The 21,050-nt window shown below is 45.2% G+C and overlaps 1 protein-coding gene across 1 annotated transcript in view; it reads left to right on the top strand.

Annotated features, from left to right (window-relative positions):
• Tg (thyroglobulin) overlaps window positions 1-21,050 on the top strand; it is a 186,370-nt gene that overhangs the window by 25,283 nt on the left and 140,037 nt on the right. Inside the window, exons 17-24 of the mRNA XM_060389330.1 lie at window positions 1,622-1,831; window positions 2,376-2,530; window positions 2,751-2,907; window positions 4,854-5,069; window positions 10,617-10,766; window positions 13,613-13,783; window positions 16,915-17,031; window positions 19,298-19,413. Coding sequence (XP_060245313.1) covers window positions 1,622-1,831; window positions 2,376-2,530; window positions 2,751-2,907; window positions 4,854-5,069; window positions 10,617-10,766; window positions 13,613-13,783; window positions 16,915-17,031; window positions 19,298-19,413 — 1,292 coding nt within the window. The remainder of the gene's footprint in view (window positions 1-1,621; window positions 1,832-2,375; window positions 2,531-2,750; window positions 2,908-4,853; window positions 5,070-10,616; window positions 10,767-13,612; window positions 13,784-16,914; window positions 17,032-19,297; window positions 19,414-21,050) is intronic.

The following is a 21,050-nucleotide window of genomic DNA, read 5'->3' as shown; positions in this document are numbered from 1 at the left end:
TTACTAGAGAATCCTGGAGTGCTCTGTGATCTTGGTCTTGATTAGGGGCCAGGAAGCACTGCTCATTCAAACCCAAGAGGGTGGAACAAACTCAGAGCCTTCATATCATGAAGCCTGAGGTTACCCAGGCTCAGTTCTGAGTTTTCAAAGCTTTCTGCTCCTGACTTGCCAGAGAACATAATGCAAACATTTCAGGTTTAGGGTACCAAAGGCAGATTTATACATCATCCCTGTTACTCTCTGTTGGAGACCTCATACTTGTTCTGTTCCTTAGTTTCTCTGGGTCTGAGTTACCAGTGACACTATTCCTTAGTGTCACCAGTAAAAACAGTAAGGACAATCTTCATACGTGACTTTAGCATTGCAGTTACCAGTGCACTCAGTAAATACATGTTGAGTTTTGTTGATGTTCTTGAAAGAACTGTTGGCTTTCTCTACCTCCAAGGTCACATTCATAGGGACTGCTGCCTTCTCTGGGCATTGTAGAAATGACTTGTCCTTCTGTAGGGCTATGACAGAAAAGTCACTTTCTCCATGAGTTAGGGTCTTTAGCTGTTAGAGGACCTAAGGATGGGCCCCATCTTGCTGAGTTACCTTGAAACTAAAGCCAGTATGAAAAAGGATCCCATTTTAGTCACTATTCCTTCACTGTGGAGAGATATCATGATCTCAACAACTCTCATAAAAGAGAGCATTTGAAAACCCAAAGTTCACCCCCAGTGACACACTTCCTCCAGCAAAGCCTCACCTGCTCCAATAAGGCCACACCTCCTAATCCCTATCAAATAGTGTTACTTCCTAATGACCAAGGATTCAAAATACATGAGCCTATGAGGGCCATTCCTATTCAAACCACCATAGCTCCTAAGACTCACATACTTCATTTGCAGACATTTTGTGAGAAAAGATAGAAGTATATCACCCAGAGACAGGTGATTGACGTGAAGAGGAGTCTACCCTGTCCTTCTTCCTTTTCCCCTGGCCTGGTCCTTCCTTGCTGCAGAGCACCATGGGATATTCCATAGTTGAGCATGGAGAGTGAGACGCAGAGGCAGCAGGCACACAAGGCATCAAGATCTCATAGCCAGCTTTGGCAGTGGAAATGGAGGGACATGAGGAAGGAGAACAGTGCTGAGGATCTCATGCAGAGGACTATAGTCTCACTGAGGGAACAAATGTAGACAAGAACTCTTAGGAAGGGCAGAGCCCAGCCTCACTGGCACCATGGTACACTTGTGGCTTAGAACAGAGTGTCTATAGGAGCCACTCCTCGAGCTCAGAGCTGCTAAAGGGGAGCCATGGAGGACAGCAGCTGGGCTGTGAGTCTCAAGTAAAGAGGATGATGGTGCATTGGTTTTGTAACATAGCTGGAAATGCAGCTGCAAGTCTCATTTATTTGTTTGTTTGTTTATTTATTTATTTATTTGGCTGTTTGGTGAAAGTGAAAGATGGTGGGCTTATCCAGCGAGAGGGCATAGAAGGAGGGGTAAGGCCCAAGCCTTGACAGGGAAGGACACAACTAAGAAGCGCCTAGGAAACAATCAAGGGAAGAAGAAAGGTAGGCAGGAGCTGGGCTGAAACCTAGGAGGTGTTCCTGACTCTTCTCCCTCTCTCCCCTCAGGCCCGCAGTGTCCATTGCCCTTCTCTGGGTCAGATGTGGCTGATGGAGTGATCTTCTGTGAGACAGCATCTGGCCCAGGAGTGACTGCAGTTCAGCGGTGCCAGCTGTTCTGCCACCAGGGCCTCCAGAGTGCATTCCCACCAGGATCACTGATCTGCAGCCTGGAGAGTCAAAGCTGGGAGACCCTGCCACCACCCCGAGCCTGCCAGCGTAAGAAGCAGTGGTGACACTGCCCTGCACTCTGTTTCCTCTTGGGGCTAGCTAGCACTGTGGCTTGTAGAGGGTTGTCATCCAGAAAAGGTTTAAGCTTTGTTTTGAACAAGTTAAGTGACCCATCTCTCGATTATGACAGGGTGGCCCTAGCTAAAATAAGGCAAAGTCATTCCTCATTGAATGCTGAATAGTTTAAAGAACATCCACCCCTAAACCTGCTTAATTATGTCGGATGGTAGTGTTTATATGCAAAGTAGTATGGGAGATTTTCCAGGAGGAGCATAAGAATCCTTATGAAGAAGGAATGTAGAGGCCGATTTAGAGGCTCAAGCAGTTCTGGTCTTGCTGTGAGGAAGCTAAGTGACTCAGAGTTAGTGCACTGAACCAGAAAGTATGGGGTATCTTAGGATGTCAGTACAAAAAAGCAATGCTTTGTGCTTAAGCTAAACAAGGAGGGACTGTGGATCAAGGAAAATCCACAGGAAAAAAAAATCTATAGACCTATCTCCCCAGCCCACTGACCTCTTGTGCTTGGCTGCAGGGCCTCAGCTGTGGCAGACCATGCAAACTCAAGCACACTTCCAGCTCCTGCTCCCACCAGGCAAGATGTGCAGTGCTGACTACTCCGGCTTGCTGCAGGCTTTCCAGGTCTTCATACTGGATGAGCTGACAGCCCGTGGCTTCTGTGAGATCCGGGTATGTGCCAGCCTTCCCCACAATGAGGGCTCGGGCCGAACTTAGCATCACTGTCAGAGAGACTCGTGTTGGGAAGAGGCTTTTCAGTACCCAATCCTCAGAAATAGGGTGGTGGGCGATTACAGGAAGTAACATAGGCCCCTTCAGATTCCCAACACATGCCTGATACCAGCAGTTTCTTGTTCTATGTCCCTAAACCAAGGTTTCCCTCTCCATGCAGGTGAAGGCATTTGGGACACTGGGTTCCAGCACTGTCTGTGACAACTCCTCAATACAGGTGGCATGTCTAACTGCAGAGCGTTTAGGGGTGAATGTCACGTGGAAACTACAGCTTGAGGACATCTCAGTGGCCTCACTTCCAGATTTGCACAGCATTGGTATGTTTATCTATACTGGTATATTTGGGATTTTGTTTTTTGTTGTTGTTGTTGTTTTGGTTTGGTTTGGTTTTTTGAGACAGGGTTTCCCTGTCTAATCTTGGTTGTCATGGACTCACTTTGTAGACCAGGCTGGCCTCAAACTCACAGAGATCTGCCTGCCTCTGCCTTCCTGAGTGCTGTGGTTAAAGGTGTGTGCCACCACACCTGGCTGTACTTGGTATGTCTATCAGTCTCGAAGAAGCTGAGCAGCCTCATCAATTGAGGCTTCCTTACAACAAAAGTGGGTAAGGCCTCATCTCTCCTCATAACAACTCAGGGAGGATTGTATCTAGTCCTTGAGAAGAGCTAGCTGTCTATTAAAAAGTATGTACAATTTAGATCATCTGGAACTAGAGTTACAGGAGGTTGTGACCTACCCAATGTGGGCACTGGGATTTGAACTCTGGTCCTCTGCGAGAGCAGCCAATACTCTGAAGCCTCTGAGCCATCTCCTATGGGCAGCACAGACTGAATAGATTACTAGATAATCAATAGATTACTAGAAAAACAAAAGGCATAACATTGGGGGAGTAAGTAGGAGGTGGGAGTGATCTAGGAAGAGTTAAGGGGAAGAATTTGGGTGATATGATCAAATTACATTGTATGAAAGTCTCAAAGGTTAATAACAAAAATTCTGTCTTTTAAAAAAGTATGTAGAAGCTGGTAGAGTTATAGTCAATAGGGGTAAGTAGCATAATAGACAATAGAGAGCCTGGAGCCTTCTTGTAAAGGTGAGATAAACATAATATGAAGGGCGATTGGGGGGGAGAGAGGGAGTCTTTACTGCCTTACAGTTTACAGACTGTCCACCTCCACTAACAAACCACCTCAGCGCATTGCCCCCACTTAAACCTTAACAGCTGTGCTAGGGACGATCAGAGAGACCACAAAGCCCAAAGAAGAAAGGGCAGAGTGGATCGTGTGAGAACTACCATGAATGTGTCCCCTCTTTTCTCTGCACTTTCTGCTAGGGTAGGGAATAGTCCGCACATTACTAAGTAGGGGCTGGAGGTTACACTACTGTCTCCCTCTGTAATGCAGTGGACAGACACCCAGAGTTACCCAGAGTACCTGAAACTTGACCTCTGTTCTCTGACCAGAAATCTCTCAAAACACGTGACAGGAATAGAAATCCAGGAGGCAGGTTTTAAGTCTGTCATTCTCTTGGCTTCTTGATGTCACCTTGACAATAATCTACCTGGCATTATGGATCAGGAATTTCTATTAGCCTTCCTCTGAGAAAGCCTGGATAATTTGGGAGTATTTGCTATCATAAAATCATAAGATGTTTTGTCCCAGCTTTGATGTGAAGAGAGTGATGACTGTGGCTTCAGGCCATGTCTAGTTTGCCAGTGTCAGGTTGCAGCATCGGTGATTTCTGCACAATGAGGTCTGCCTGAGGTCCTTACATGGCACTCCTCTGCTTTCACTTGGAAAGCCATAGCTCCCTCCATATAAGGCAGAATAGTAAAGGCGACATTTCCAATAGAAGGTTGTGCCTTTCTTGTGTGTGGTCCTTTTACATACACCAACCTTTGGGAACCTTCCCATATGCAAACAAAGCATTCCTAGGCCTGTGGAGCAGATGTACACACTTAAACTCAGAGGAGGTGGTGGATCACCTCCATAGTGCACCCCAGCTCATGGTAATGCATATCCTGTACAAAGATGGTTACTTTGGTGCCACAAAACCTAAGAATTAGGTTAGAGTTTTATTTGCGTATGTGGCTTTAGGCCAGCCACTTACCTTTTCTAAGCCCGGTCTGTCCTGGTATCTAATGAGAGATTTTTGTGATACCTATGTATCCTTTCTGCCCAGGATATTTTAAGCACCTTCACCCCCTCTTTGTCCCTGCCCTTCCAGAAAACAGTGGGATGACCTCTACCTCCTCTATGTCTTACAGAAAGGGCTTTAATTGGCCAGGATCTCCTTGGGCGCTTTGCAGATCTGATCCAAAGTGGGAAGTTCCAGCTTCATCTGGACTCGAAGACATTCCTAGCAGACACCTCCTTGTACTTCCTCAATGGTGACCGCATTGCCACTTCTCCCAGGGTTCAGCTTGGGTGCTTGGAAGGATTCTACAGAGTCTCAGCCACCAGTCAGGACCCTCTGGGCTGTGGTAGGTACCCACTTTCCTCTAGACTCAGGTACAGAACTTCAGGAAGCCATATGAAAGGCCGCTGAGCTCCAGGGAAATCATCAGTGCCTTGGTCAATAAGTATTTTCCACTGTCCAGTTTTCATGAGAATCACTCATTAACTATCACTCATAAGGCTCAGCAGGAGGAAGAAGCCAGTGTGTGACGTTGTCCATTCTGTTAGCTCTTTCTCAGCTTGAACCCTGGGATCACTGTGAGAAGAAAGTCAGTGTCTTCTCTGTATCCTGGCTTGACACTTCTTGGTTTTATTTTGGCAAGATGTCTTTCCTCTCAACCTCTACAGTAGCCACTTGCCAGCCCCCTCTACTGCTCATGGAGATGAGACCTGCTACAGGTTGACTTGGTTGTTCTTGTTCTTGCCCATGAACATCTTTGAAGACCATTTTCATGGGAATGCAGCTACAAAGTGAATGAAAGATGTGTCAGTTTCTTCTTGCTCTCTCTACAATCTCATTTTAGTTCTTTCTAACCATATAGGGATAGGGGTGTGGTGGTGTGTGGGTAGGGTGGAGGATCATTGTTCCATCATCAAAGATCCAAGGGTTTCATGAGATGGAAGCTTTCTTCCTACATGGAGTGAGATGGAGAGTGTTTTATTGAGCTGGAGGGAGATGCTCTCTGTTATTTCCCCCCTTATTTATGTCAGTTGCTACACAAAACCTACATAGACTTTCTGAAATCTTTGCCAAGTTGCAAACTGGATTTGAGCTACATCCCCATCCTAGCACAGAGAACAGGAGCTTTACCTTTCTCAAGCAGTATTTACTGTGGATTTTACACATGGCAGTGTGGATTTGCAAGTATTTATTTTACAGAAACCCCTGGTGGCAGAGCCTTTCCCCAACAGACAGACCAAGAGATGGAGGCTTTGTTAAATGGGCTTGTGCAGCTTGGGCAGGCTACCTGCTAAGAGGGGCTTGAAGTCATCAAAACCAGTGTCAATGAATGAGGAATATTAGCTCCTCTTGGGACAGAAAACACACACATAGACACACACTCACACACACATTCTGTTTCTCCATCTTCTTGAAGCTGCCCAGACAGGAGGACAAGAAGGGGGAAGAAGACTGGATGGTGACATCTGCTAGGTGAGGGGAACTGGGTCACAGAGAGGGCATGTCACACATGCCAGCCACTGTGCTCTCAGACTTGAATATGAAGTGTCTTGAGCTCCCTGGATAAACACCATCAGGTTGGTGTATGGTGTTTATATATACATATATGCATGGACACTGTGTTCGTATTATAATACACAGGAAGTAAAGGGGAAGCTGAGAATCCAATCACAAGTTTCCTATAAGGTGCTTGGTCAATAGCAACTCTCACCAGGAGATCGGGGGTTAGATGGGTTTGCTTTGCCTAGAGGAAAAAGCCTGTGTCGATCATGTGGGGACCTGGCATCACGATGAAAAGGGCTTCAGAAAGCCCTCTTGAAACATACAGAATGATACCTGAGGGTGGAGGATGTCTAAGGTCAGGTTTTGCCCTATGCTTTCTTACAACCCTTTTATGTAAAGACCCAGATGGACAGAACTTGTGGCTTTCTGGGCTGTATACTTTGGTGTCGGTAGTTTAACTCAGACACTGTAGGGTGTAAAATGTGATTTGATTCTAATAAACCTGGATGTGCTCAAGCAGAAGGTTAGCTACGTTTGGTTTATGCCTTGCAGTTGGGCAGCTTCGGTTCAGCTCCATCTGTCTACATTGTCCTTTTCAACTGCTGTGTCTTAACTTCTCACTACAGTCCTACCACCTACCACCCAGCCTTTCAACTCTCTTCGGCAGAAAGGTCCGGAATGTGTTCACAAAGGCAGCACAGAAAGATTTGGTTTTTCTGCAGTATCTGTGATTCTGTCTGAGAACCCCTGGGGGAGTTTCTTATGTGTAGGATCTTGCTGGCATTTCTTTAGAGCTGGGTGTTCCCCATCCTATCCTGTGAGTGAGGTGAGGCATAAAGCTCTATACACACTTAGAACAGCACAGCGCTCTTTAGAATCAGATGTGCCTGTGCTTGAGTCCTGGTCCCAGCACCTTCTCTTCCCAGGGACCAAAGAGGTCACCTGTCCTCCCCTGAAAATCCTGAACTCCTTGATGCAAAGCATACCTCTATGCTGTGACCAACTCTCAGTGAATGCTCCTGTTCTTAGCTGGCAGTGCAACATGACATGTGACCTCAGCTCTATCTGCTTCCAGAACTTTGACTCCACCCTGTGCACCACACTTCTTCCTTCTCAAAAAAGGGAGTGCCAGTGAAATCATACTCTCCAGGAATCAGGCTTCTCACTCTTGGCTCTTCTCCTTCTAAAATACATTGGGAACACAGCTGTGGAGCTACAAGGTAGAGCACTGTCCTGTGGAGATGAAGCAAGTTTTTTTTCTGTCATCTCTGAGGACAGATACGTAAGGCAGTGCAGTGGCTTGTGCCAGGAGGAACATCCCTCCCTGTGTGGACATGATTATGATTACCTTGGGAACTGGTGCTGCTAGGGAGAACAGAGAGAAGAGGCTTGGCTTGAAGTGTCATCAGGATATGTGCATTCACTCTCCTGTCTCCATACATCTTATGGCTCCTGTGGAACTCCCTGCTAACAGCCTCCATTAGAAGGGATTACAGGGAGACTGTCAAGATTTTCTGTTTTTCTTATGTTTGCCATTAATTTCCACTTATCTACTATAAATTTTTTTCTCACTACAACTTCTTATAATGAAACTAGGTCCCTATTGACCTTTTTTAAAAAGTGCTATGTTGTGGCTTTTCCCTTTCTTCTTTCCTCCCTTTCCCCCTTTTGTCCATCTGTCATCCACCCACCTAAGCTTTAAAAATCTATTTATGTGAAAACCACATAGCACAAGTGCAGAGCAGCAAATATTTGCATGGCACCACACATGACTGGACCAGAGGACTGTGATGTAAAGTGCCCTTTAAGGCAGCCAGAAAGGGATGGTAAGGCAGCAGGTGCTGGGTGGGTCTGGAAAAATGAGCAGGAATTGCTGCTGCAATAGACAGATGGGAGATGTAAGGAAGGAGAGAGGAAGAGAGAGAAAGAAAGAGAGAAAGAGAGAGACAGAGATAGACAGAGAAAGACAGACAGAGAGTATTTATGTGTTAGGGGTACCAAAATGAAGACTACTGCAGAAACTAGATGGGATAGTAAAAATGCAACGAGTCTAAAAGCCCTTGGCCTTGTGAGACAATGTCATGGTTTCTGTAACAGAATGGAGTCTGTGGGGAATGGCAGGATGTGAGCCATAGGATACAGGAAAGGATAGTCAAGAAGTCTGGACCACCAGAAGAACACTCCAGAAGAATTCTGAGGGGAGAGTGACAGGACCAGAAAGACATAACAGAGCTTGTCTGAACTTCTTAGAAGTTGAAGGACCATGATATCTCTTAAAGATACTTCCCCTCTCTGTAAAAGTATGTCTGTCATTGCTGGGGCTCTAAGGAAAGTTGGCAGGAAGAACATGACTCAAAGCCTTGAAACTTTGAAACTTGAAAGCCTCCAGACTCAAACGATGCAACTATTGTAGTGCAGGGCGGTGGTTACAGCTTTCAGTGATTCTGGCTGGTGGAGGGGCACAGCTGAAGGTGAAAGTGAACATGCAGGGTGGTGGCACACTTCCTGGTCTCTGAGGAGCCACTTGCTGAGGAAAGGACCATGATCATCAAGGCTCTGCCTCATGACCTACAAAGTGCCCTTTAGATGGAAAAACTCTTTACATCAGCGACAGTCACAGTGGGGAAGGAGCCTGCACACTTCTCAAATTGGCAGGGGACTGTGGTTTGATGGTATCTCCCTCAGGTCTCACTTTCCTGTCTTTATCAGGACTCAAGGTAAAGACGGCCAAGCCACTTGCATGGGCCAGGAAGGTTTTGCTTCCTTTAGCCATGAATTCAGAGGCACTTATTTGAAAAAAGAAAAAAAAAACTTGTCCCAATCATTATCAACCTGACTCATACAAGTAATGAAACTCTGTACAGAGAGGGATGTCGCTGCTAGGGTGGACTGGAAAGTACTACACAGTTCCCAAGATGTGGCTGAGTTTCTGATTTACTCAGAGATAGGAAGTATGCATGCAGACAGTAACTCCTAGGACATTGGCTCCATCTCACCCTATACCACCACACTTTTGTGCCTACTTTTTTGACTTACTGCCAAGTCAGTGAAGATGTCCTTTTTGAGGGCTGTTACACAACACATGAAAACAACTGGCACTGTGCCTATCAGGTGTCATAATTTCACCCTCCCCTCTTCTAGAAGAGTACTGTAGCAACTGATGGCTAAGCACTGTAGCAAGTCCAGGCCCAGCCTTCTCATCTGTGAGATGGGAATAGATATTAATGCTTAGTGGTAAGACATGAATGCACAGAACATGTACAGCCGAGTGCCAGGCACATACTGAGGGCTCCAATGGTGGGAAAGACTTTTAGACATTTTGTGGGGTAAAACTCAGTTTTTGAAGTTATTTGAAAGTTACTGGGCATACAACCCTGAACAAGGAGGAAAAGGTAAAAGATCCTCCATGTTTCTCCAAGCCATCAAAGTCAGGGTGGCCGATTCCAACGGATCTCCTAAGAGCTCTAGCTTTAATGCCTTATGGAATATGTATCTTTCCAGTTGGGATTCTGGGTTCCTCACTATGACATATTGGAGAAGAGAAACGAGGAGGATTTGAAGATGTTAGAGTGGCAGAAAGCAATGAGTACCAAAGGATGAGCAATGTAACAGTAAGACACCAGCATCCAAGATGAAAAATTGATGAGAGCGCTTAGCCACAGAATTGGGGCTTTCTGTGCCAATCAGAAACCAACAGACCTGGAAGCAAAAACCACCTTTAGACCATGCATGGATATAACCTACAACCCCTGCTCAGACATAGCCCATGGTAGCTCAGTATACAAGTGGGTTCCCTAGTAAGGGGGACAGGAGTTGTTTCTGACATAAACTCATAGGACCCCAAAAACTATGCAAGAAGTGGTATATCACCCGATCTGCCTGTATTTTCCACTCTCCATCACACCATTTGGGAAGCGATTTTTGGACATCCCATTGCCTCCAGATTCATCTCCTGCTAAGCCATCTCCACTCTGGTTCCCAGCTGCCTTGATTTTGCCTTTCTTTTGCCATTGTGCCTTAGGGGCTTTGTGCTTGCTGTTTGCACTGTGCAATGCTTGGTCCCTGTTTATCACTTGAGCCTCTAGTGTTAGTTTTCCTGAGGCTGTTTCTCTCTAATGTGCTCCTGGCTTGTCTCCTACTTCATTTGACCTACATCGGAAGTCTTGTTTGAATTTCCACACCTCATGTAAGTTCTCAACTTCTGGAGAAAAGGCCCCAACTGCCATCTTCAGAGCTGGCTCCTTTGCTTTTCAGCATGAAGCCACCTGCTTCTCATTAATTGCACCACTGAAATCCTAGGCTGATTTTACAGTTCTATACATACTACAAGCCCTACCTGTGGTCATAAAACAAATTCTCACTCTGATGACATCTGTGTTTGTGCCCCTAGTGAAGTGCCCCGAAGGAAGCTTCTCTCAGAATGGGCGATGCACTCCTTGTCCTGCTGGTACCTACCAAGAACAGGCAGGCAGCTCTGCCTGCATCCCATGCCCCAGAGGCAGAACAACCACCATCACTGGAGCTTTCAGCGAAACTCAATGTAAGTTCTTCTTGGGCCACTCTGAAGGAGAAGTGCTCCCAAACAGTGGGACGCAGCCCAGCTGTCAGCATCAGCATCTGGGATTCCTGGGGTCAGATCTCTCTTCACCCTAGAAACTATCCCACAGTGGTAAGAAGTGGAATAGCATCTGTATCCCACATCTGCTAGATGACACAGCAGCCTATCTCTCTCAAGTTGTGGCAACCAAACTTGACTACAAGAATTAACAAATATCACTTGGGTGGTGGTGGAGGAGGCACAAACTTTTCTACTCTTGAGAACCACTGGGTAATCAAAGGCCATCTGTGAATACCAGTCTCCTGCCAGGCTCCAGGCCAGACATGTTTCCTGTAAAGTCTCATTCAATCATCCCAACTCTTCTCCCAAGTAGATAGAATGGCCCACTTTTTACAAATAAAATGAGTGCTCAGATAAGTGCGATTACTTAGCCAAGTTTTGTAGCTAACTCAGCCTGACTTTGAGCTTACTCTTGCCTGATTCTAAAACTTATGATTTTTTTTTTTAAATCAGCCTTATCAGATACAGAAGTAAGAGAATTTTCCATCCAGACTCATAGCCACTCTGGAACTCATGTTCAGTTTTTTTTTTTGTTGTTGTTGTTGTTGTTGTTGTTTTCTGATCCTGTGCTTGCCAAGAGCCCATGTACTTGGTTTTCCCATGTGTCAGAAGATTTCACGTTATCTGACTACTGAACCCAGGTGTTCTTGGCTTTGCACTGGAAAGGACCCATGCTTTATGATCCATCTTTTTATGTGAGTCTGAAATCATGCCAACATGAAGAAAATTCTTATTGTTTACAATGTGAATCATTTCTAGATTTTTTTTCTGAGACAGGATTTCCCTTTGTAGGCCTTGCTGTCCTGGACTTAATCGTAGACCAGGCTGTCCTTGAACTCACAGTGATCTGCCTGCCTCTGCCTTCCTGAGGGCTGGAATTACCAGTGTGTGCAACTGTGCCCAGACTCCAGAATTTTAAAAAAAATGGTCAAAGGAGAAAAAGTCACCTTCTTTGATAAGGGAGGTTTTCTTGGAAAGAAGGGACATGCTAATAGGATGGTAATTCTTACAGATTCAAAATAAGAGGGATTTTGTAAGTAGATGCTTGCCATTCCCTAGAACGAAACTTCTCAGCACGCAGTTTCCTTGACGTCAGAGTACCAAATCCACTTAAACACTGACTCTCTCTCATGGTAAAGGTGATCTGGCATGCCATCCCTGTGCCACAGACTTTCTTAAAAGGGCATGTGCCGTGTGCTGTCCCCATTGTGTGGGAAACAAGATAGAAATGGAGGGAGAAGAAGGACCAAGGTCGAAGCTTGTATCAACCAGAGCTAACTTGGTCCCTGTCTCCCTTTGCTACCATAGTGGCTGAAATCAAGCATCTGTCCTTCTCAGAGTGTCAGCCTGTCCTTTATGAGACAGATCAATAGTGTCACATTTCTGGTATATCACCTCATGCAGGGTGGTTAGAGTGATAGGCATTGTTTTTATTTTTTGTAGTTTTCATGATGTGGGATCAGTGTGTCAACATGGCAGAGTAGGAGGTTAGAGGTACAGATATGGGACAGGAAGAATAGGGGTGTCAAGGTCAGGTTCCTCTAGCTGCTTATTTCATAAGGCCTTTGTGTACTGAATAAACAGAGACTGAACCCTCCAGCAACCCCCCTGGCTTAAAGACAGAAATTAATTTCATCTTATTCCACACTCCTGGCCTCATTTTCCCATAACTGCATCTCAAAGGTCCTACCCTCAAGTTCTGTCACATGAAAGACTAGAGATTTAGCACATGGTTCAGGGCAGATACACTATCAAGCCCATGGCAAGGAGAGGGGGAATATTTAAAGTGTAAACACACACACACACACACACACACATACACACACAACTTGTGGTACCATGAGGACATTTCTGTGCAGCTGTAATGGGCTAGACTCTGTCATGAACATTCCTCATTCATCCTACTGAATCTAAAGCAGTGTTAGTGAACTGATCTCTAGACTACAGGCCAGGTACAAAAAGGACTTCCAGGAAGAAGCTGTAACTTGAACACAGGGACAGAGCAGTGTTTATCCTTGGATCCACTTCATGCTTACATTCATGGGTGCTGAAGAGAAGTGTACATTTTAGACACTGGGCATTGCAACGGGATGCAGGCCCTTCCTTCACGGAGCTTTCCTCAAATTGGATGCAAGCAGTCACTAAGCACATATTCACATGGAAATAGAAACACAGACCAAGCTTAACTCTGTGAAGGAGAGGTGTCAGCTCCAGGAAAAACTGTAGCACTGGACAAGACCAAGTCAGGGGTCTAGAGCTACTTCAAACTGCTATAAGCTGAGGATCTTTTCTAGGCAACAGAACTTTGTTTCTCACTGTTCTGAAGTCAAGAAGCCCAAGATCAAGTTGCCAGCAGGTTAAGTATCTACTGAAAATACCATAGCTGGTGGCTTTCTAAGTATCTTTATATGGCAGAAGGTGCAAGCCAGTTCCTTTGTCCTCTTTTGTAAGGGCACTAATCCCACATCCGAGGGCACCACCCTCATAACATACTCCCTTGCCTAAGGTCCCACCTCCTACTACTATCACACTGAAGATTAGATTCCAAAATATGGCCTCAGAGTCTCTATGAAAGCTGTTGTGGATTGGGCATTGAGTCTTGGAGGTATTCTTTGCTGAGGATGGGCACACTAAAACATTTCTGCTAGAATGTCTGGGTTACCCATGTGGTTCTGGCATCACCAGAGTCCAAGGGTCCTGGAAGTTGGAAGAGAAGCAGGGGACCACAGAGTCCTGTTTCTCATTGCTGTGTCCATCTGTTGTTCCAGGTGTCACTGAATGTCAGAGGAATGAGGCCGGCCTACAGTGTGACCAGGATGGGCAGTATCAAGCCCACCAGAGTGACAGGGACAGTGGGGAAGCCTTCTGCGTGGACAGCGAGGGGCAGAGGCTAATGTGGTTACAGACAGAGGCTGGACTCTCAGAATCTCAGTGTCTGGGTATGTACTGGTTGTTCCATTCTCTGTGGTTGCTGGGATCAGGGCCATCATGGCCTACAGAAAGGGATTACACAGAGATATCATTTATCTCCTTCTCTATTCCAAAAGCAGTTAACCGACACAGAAGTTGGAGGAATAGTAAAATGAAAAGATTTCCTTCATTTAGGCCTGTTAATATTTTGTGCTTTCTTTTTTGTTGTTGTTGAATCATTTAAAAATGAGCTTCAAAAAAAATTGAGCTTCAGGAATCATATGAACATTATACCTGAGTAATTTATCAAGACAGGGAGACAAATTTTCAAGAAAGCTGACCTGCTGACACCTCTTCTTTTGTAGGCAGCTTGCCTCTCTGTGTCTGGGTAGCATTTCTCTCTCAGATGGATGCTGAAGAACTATTGGGCATCCATCCTTATTCTATTATTTCCTTACGGGATGACTTGGGATGAGTTGCCCAACCTCTCTTATCAACAGTATCCCTAGTCTGTTTTCTAGCATATTGTGAGAATCAACATCATCTCATAACATCAACAAATACTCACCAAGCACTACCTGAGGTCCTCAGTGAGGTAGTGGATGAGGTGGTCCCATGCATGCCACCATATCCTCCCACCCAAGGTGCGATGAGTTTGCAGAGCAGAATAGAAGGGTGTGGTGTCAGAGTGGATTAGCCCCTAAAGTCTCCCTTGTTGTTGGTGTAGTCCTGGATACTCACTCACCCTCGGCAGTTTCCAAGCGGGGTACCAAATACATTAGCTGACTGTATCCAGCAGAGGTGACAGATACTCCAGGCAGACAGAATTCAGAAGCTGTTGCCTCTGCTCCTCCTCTGCTCATGAAGAGACACAGGAACAATGGGTGTGTGTGAAAAAAATTACCAAGGTCCTTTATGCTGTCCCCCCTTTGGTTCTTAGAAGTCAGCTTTCTTTACATACCTTCTCCCTTTACTTGAGGCCCTGTGGCTTGCTTTTCTTTCCCACTGGACCAGCTGGGATTGGGGTGAGTCCTGCTGTCCAGACATCCTAACTGTGCAAGAAGAGGGTTGGCATTTGTGAGCTTACCCTGTGCCAGGATTTTACATATTCACCACATCATACTTCCACATCATACTTGTAATGTCCTGAGGGTAGAGATTATTTTCTCCAATATTTTAGCTTAGGACCCAGTAACAGGGAATGGTGACCTGTTATCGCTAACCTAAACCTGGCACACAACATAACTGGATTGAATTTTGGTTGTGCCTCACTCCCTAAACCCTGTGCTTCCTAGTTTACTGATCCATGCTTCTATTCAGAGTCATGTGATTCCCCAGTGCACACACATAGACATGTGTAGGTGAGAGAATTAGTTCTCATCCTTCCATCAAATGGGCTCAGGAATTGAAGGACATAATCGGGTAATCAGGATGAGCCATCTCACCAATCCAGAAATCTTTTTTCCCCCCAATTCCTCTTCTTATGGGCAGGGCTAACAACCACAGGAGATGCATAAAACTCTTCATTTATACATAAAATATATACCAGCATAACATATGAATCCCCAAACTAATTTTCACTTGCCCCTCTGCTCTGCTGGCAATGAACTTCTTCATAGCAACCTTAGAACCATGAAGATCTTCACCGCCAGGACCCTTCCTACAGTCTCTAAGCAGAGAGATAAATGTATTGCACTTTGAGTAAGCTTTGTTTTAGGAAAGATGTATAAAGTGTAGCTTAATCTAGAATATGAACATGTAGTCCATATCAGCCCAGCCTGAGTGACACTGGAAGGACTCCATCATATTATTTGGTAGACTGGCACTTTTAGAGTTCCAACAAAGTAAGAAGGAATGGAAAAGTAGAAAGAGAGGGGGATTATGCAGAGCAAGGCTGAGTATGGGCTGAGCTCATGCACCAGGCTTCAGCAAACTTCAGCAAACGGTGTAGATAGGTCACTTTGTAAACTTAGAAAATGCATTATTTCTTAATTTTTGAAAGCTTTCATACAACTATTATGAACAAGCAAATCCTCCCATCCTCTGCTTTTCCATTTCTCATCCCCGCCTTTTGTTTGCCTAGATGACAGTTCCACAGCCTACTTTTCTACATCAAAGTATCAGAAAGCTTAAGGAATGTTGTTCCTGTACTTCAGCATTCTTATGTTTTGCATATGAAAGCTGAGAAAATGCTACTTGATGTATCATCTATTTACATTTTTTCTGCTTCCTCATTAAAAACATGGATGTATTGACCTGGGCAATCCAATGTAGATTACAAGACTCACTTATAATGGATTGGGTGTATATGATAATGAGAACCTACATCCAGGTTTGTAATGATGATTGAGTGTGCTAAAGGGTTTATAAATAACTTTTGTGTTTTGATAGAGACATACAGTATAGGCCCACAGTAGCTTTTGTGGTTTGGAAAACGGGTCTCTTTCCCTGACTGTCACCCTCTTGTTTCTACCCTTTGTGAAAAATGTGTTCCAAGCCTTAAAGCTGTGGAAATTTATCTTTTGTGTTTCCTCGTCACTTGTCTAGTTCCATGAGCAGGTGGCTCTGTGAGTCCCACCAAATGGACCTCAAGTGTGTTGACGGTAGCTAGAGAAACAGATGACATCCCATCACTTAAGTAAATACTGTCTGAAAAATGCAGGAGCCACGTGACACATCTCCAAATTTGCAAAAACTAGTATGCACATATTTGATCTCTCTTTTAAAAATAGCTTATTACCTCGCTTCAGAAAGAATCCAGATTGTTTTAGGGGGAGTATATTCTCATTGTAATCATTATGCAATATAATTAGCATTCAAAGACAGGGAAAGAGACGCTTAGATAGAAAAGAAAAATAGTTAACTAAGAAAAGAAATGTTGAAAGGTCCAATATAATGTTAGATCTTCCTTTTACTTCCTGAGAAAAAGGTAGGAAACAAAAGACACAAGGAGTGAGTTATGCTGATAAGTGCTGGCCGTGAGGCTGGAGCTCCCTTCAATAGCAATTGCTCCATGTGAGATAGTCATGTGACCCAGGGTGAGGATGGGTCCAGTGACATCTTGGTCTTAACAGGACTTTCTAGCCTGACCTGATAGTCACATGCAAATGTCTTAAAACACACTTCAGGCTTGGATCTCAGAGGCCTGCTTTATTTCCAGTGATGCAGAAGTTTGAGAAAGCTCCAAAATCGAAGGTGATCTTTGATGCCATTTCTCCCGTGATAGTGAAGTCCAGAGTCCCCGGTGCTGAGTCCCCACTGGTGCAGTGCTTGGCAGGTAAGCGGCATGAAGAAATGCACATATGGAGAGACAGGGCAAACTCCACTATTCAAGCTGTTGAAAATTTTAATTAGTCAGAAACATTATAGGCAACATGATTTATTGAATGTTTGTGCAGTTCCTAACTTCTCTGCAGTTTGTTCATATCTACTAACCACCAAGAACTGTGCTAAGGTTGGAAACCTAGCCACTTGTCGATTACCAGGCACCCATGTAGTCTCTCTACCGAGGAAGAGTAGCAACTCCTTCACATCAAGCACTCCTCTCCAGATGTCACCTAGCAATTCCACAGTCATAGTGATGCTAAGATGCAGATGAGAGGAAGGCATTGGGAATGTGAGCAGTTTGTTTAGTGACATCGAGTTAGCAAGTGACAATTTTTTCCCCTTGCATTGATTTTATTTCCTTTTTATTATTTTTTATTTTTTACAATTTATTCATTCTGTATCCCGATTGTAGCCCCTCTCTCATCTCCTCCAAGTCCCACCTTTCCTCCCTCATTCTCCCTAGCCCCTCCTCCTAGTAGCAAGTGACAAATCTTAAATGCCCAAGCTAGCAGATGTTAAAGTCTCCAAAAATGCCCACATTTGTCTTTTAATGGCACTCTGAATAAGGATTTGCTTTGGATAATGTCTCTGTCTAGGCTAAGCCTATGCTCTTCCTTGTGTTGTTGCAATCACAACACAAGGCAAGAAGTAGGAGCTTAACTAACGCATCTGTAGAATAAATGGTATATGTGGTAGCTGGGTGGACAGGGACAAGGGGAAACTTGGACAGACATGAGGAAGCAGCCCCAGGACAACAGACTTAGTGTGTACCTATGAGGGTGACCTGTCCGTGCAGAGGGCATTACACATGTGTCATCACCCTCTGTAACACAGTGTGGTTTAGAAAGAAAAAGAAGGATGCAGGGATGAAAATAAGGTGTAGAACTGTATGGAGTGAGGTTAGCAGAAAGCACAAGGCCCTTTGCTGGCACCAGGAGATCCTTTATCTAAGCAGGTGAAATTCAGTGCCTAAGGCAAGGGAGCAACAATAGACAGAAGTTAGAGTGAGAAAACCATGTCAGAATGGTCTGGGTCTGGCAAGACAGTGTCTTATAGAAAAATGAGAGCAGGCTATCCCACTCCGCAGCAGGCAGGATCTACAGATTGGTGGAGTTTGTATATCTTCAACTAGGAAACTTATTTCCCTGTTTCTAGAGACTGGAACCCTGAAAGCAAGGGATTGGCAGCCTTCATCTGTCCTCAGTTTCTCAATGGCCATCTTCCTGCTTTGTTACACAGATTCCTATGAATATCAGTGTCCTGATCTCTTCTTTCTGTTAGGATGTACATCATGACCTCACTTCACATTATTTAATTACTGCTGTATAGACCCTAACTCTAAATAAATTATAGTCGTATTTTTATGTAGTGGTTTTTAGGGCTTGAACACAGGAGCAAAAGGCACAATTATTCCCATAACAAGCATCAAAGTCCTGTTGAAGATGGTCAGATGGCCAATAAGAGAAAGGAACATGAAAGACAGTGAGAAGGATTCGTACCACTGATGTGAGAAAAGAAAGTTGTAAGGAAGCCATGAACCATAGAGAATGGAACAGGAGGGTGGGGAAGAAGAGGAAGAAGTGAATTTTCCCTATAACCGGGACAATGTGTGCTTGGGGTATGGCAGCATTGCTGGGGCTAGTTCAGCGCAAATTAACCAGATTGTCCTGATACTGATCCAGAACGATCATTGCCTAACTTTACCGTTGCTGAGTCTGAAGTCGGGTCTTGCTTGCAGTAAAAATCAAGTTAATTTGGCTGAAGAGCAGGAGTCCTTCGGGGCTGGGGGCATGTGAGCTAATGTGAGCCATTTTCCTTGAGTTCCAATGGGAACCATGGGCCATGTGTTAGTTGAAAGACAATATTTGCTTTTTAGTGCCCATGTCATATGAGACCATGTGGAAGAAGAGCTATGCTATGAATGTGTTTGTGTATGCCTGTGTGTATCTATAAGTGTGTGTGTATATGAGTGTGTTTGTATGGGTGTGAGTCTGTAAGCATGATTGGGTATGTGTTTGGGTGTGAATGTGTCAGAATGTGTGAGTGTGTGTATGTGTGTGACTGTGAGTGTGTGTGTGTGTGTGTGTGTGTGTGTGTGTTTGGAGAGTGGAGATGTGTGCACGATGAGGGTAAGGAGGGTAAGGGCAGGCGGTGGGTCTGTCCCACCCTCCAGATCACCTGAGAGCACACAGGTGATTCTGCTGTGGTGTTTGCAGATTGCGCAGATGATGAGGCCTGCAGCTTCCTTTCGGTGTCCACAATGGGGTCAGAGGTTTCCTGTGACTTTTATTCTTGGACAAGCGACAACTTTGCCTGTGTGACTTCTGATCAGGTGAGCTGAGACAGCCACAGGCAGCTGTCCTCCTTTCCCCCTGTGTTAGACACCCTCTGGTGCTCCTGTGAAGGCAATCAGATGAATGTGGGCACTGCGGCTGTGCCCGGCCAGAGGGACTAAGGAAGAGACAGCAGGAATAGTGTAACATCTTATAATCAGGGCAGTGCCTCAGTGTGGAGTACCCTTGTCCTCTGCCACTGCTCACCTCATCCGGCAGCTTGCCTTCGCATGCTAAGGGCTTATTGTCCAGAGCCATAAGTGCCATCTGATCCCTGAGTTCTGAACACAACCATTGCTTCCATTGTAGAAGTCGAGTGTGATTATGCTTTGAAAATAAAGAAAGGTTAGACATTCATCAGAACTACCTGCTATTCCCACAAGTGAGAACTGATGGAAGATAGGAAATTTTAGCTGGTACCATTGCATTAGAGTTGAAGAGCACCCAGGCAAAATGAAGCCCCAGGTCCCAATGGCCTAGATGCCTGATCTTACAAGTCTTCTTCTATGTCCATGTAGATTCTTCTGGGTCCCCTTAGAAAAAGTCTATCTGTTGTAAGCCTCTTGCAGTTTGTGTGTGTGTTGACATAATGAATTCTCTTTCCTTCCCCGGCCTCCTCATGAGTCCCGCATATCTGCATCTTTTTAGTGTGGTCTCCACACCACAGTGTGGTTGTATGCCACCCATTTCAAGGGCTTGCAGTTTAGGACTCCCAGGTGCAGGGTAGTTTTATGACACCACCAGCACTGGGCACTGCATGTGCCTGTGCTCTGTGCACACGTGTCCCAGTGTTCATGGGTGAGGCCCTGCCAGGTGCATGGAGTGGGCTGCCCCAGAGTTTCAGCAGCTTGTCAGATGTAAATGGAATGCTGTCAGGACTCAAACTCAAACCTCAGTCCCTCCCCACTTGTTTTCTGCTTCTTAGCCCTCAGGTCCTTCAGATTACCCACACAGTAACAAATGATCACATCCCCTCATCACGGGAGGTTGTGAGGATGGAAGAAGGTTTCCAGGAAGATCACAGGGCAATCTCCGCTATGCACATTACCGTGATGGATATCTCTTGTGTTGATGCTATATCCCATCCTCCAGTCTCTAACCAGGCTAGCAGGAAGTTCTATAGGAAGTCCTTCGTGGAAAAAACATCCAGGTTCCTCCCAGAGCCTTAGGTGCAGTCTTAAGGCTTGGGTGGGGCTTGAATGTTAATTACATCTGATTGGTCCACCTTAGGGTAGGATCCCCTTCCCAGTAGCTCTTTCAGCATCTTCAGCTCTTTAGCTCCAACTCTTCAGATTCGGGAGCCAAGTCTAGCCATCTACCTGGCATCTTATGGCTCCTTCCCAGTCAGTGTACAACTGCTCTGGGTCTCGATCTCCATCCCTTTCAGGTCTTTACATCCCCCTTTTCTTAATGCTCTCCATGGCCCTTCCTTCCCTCCTCAGGCCTTTGTCTTTTCTGTAAGGAAAGCTTGAAGAGCCAGTGCCTTCAGGTAGCCCATCACTAAAAAGCTCTCATGGAAAACCCGTGGCTGGCAACCTTGGGGAGGGGAAAAATATCAGATGCAAACCGTGGATGAGTATGCATAGAGTGAGGTGAGGGGCCAGTGTCCCTCACCTACTTTGCTCCACCTACTCAC

Source organism: Meriones unguiculatus, chromosome 8, assembly GCF_030254825.1.
Source record: "Meriones unguiculatus strain TT.TT164.6M chromosome 8, Bangor_MerUng_6.1, whole genome shotgun sequence".
NCBI lineage: Eukaryota > Metazoa > Chordata > Mammalia > Rodentia > Muridae > Meriones > Meriones unguiculatus.
The sequence above is the reverse complement of the archived record's forward strand: the minus strand, read 5'-3'. Positions and strand labels throughout refer to the sequence as shown.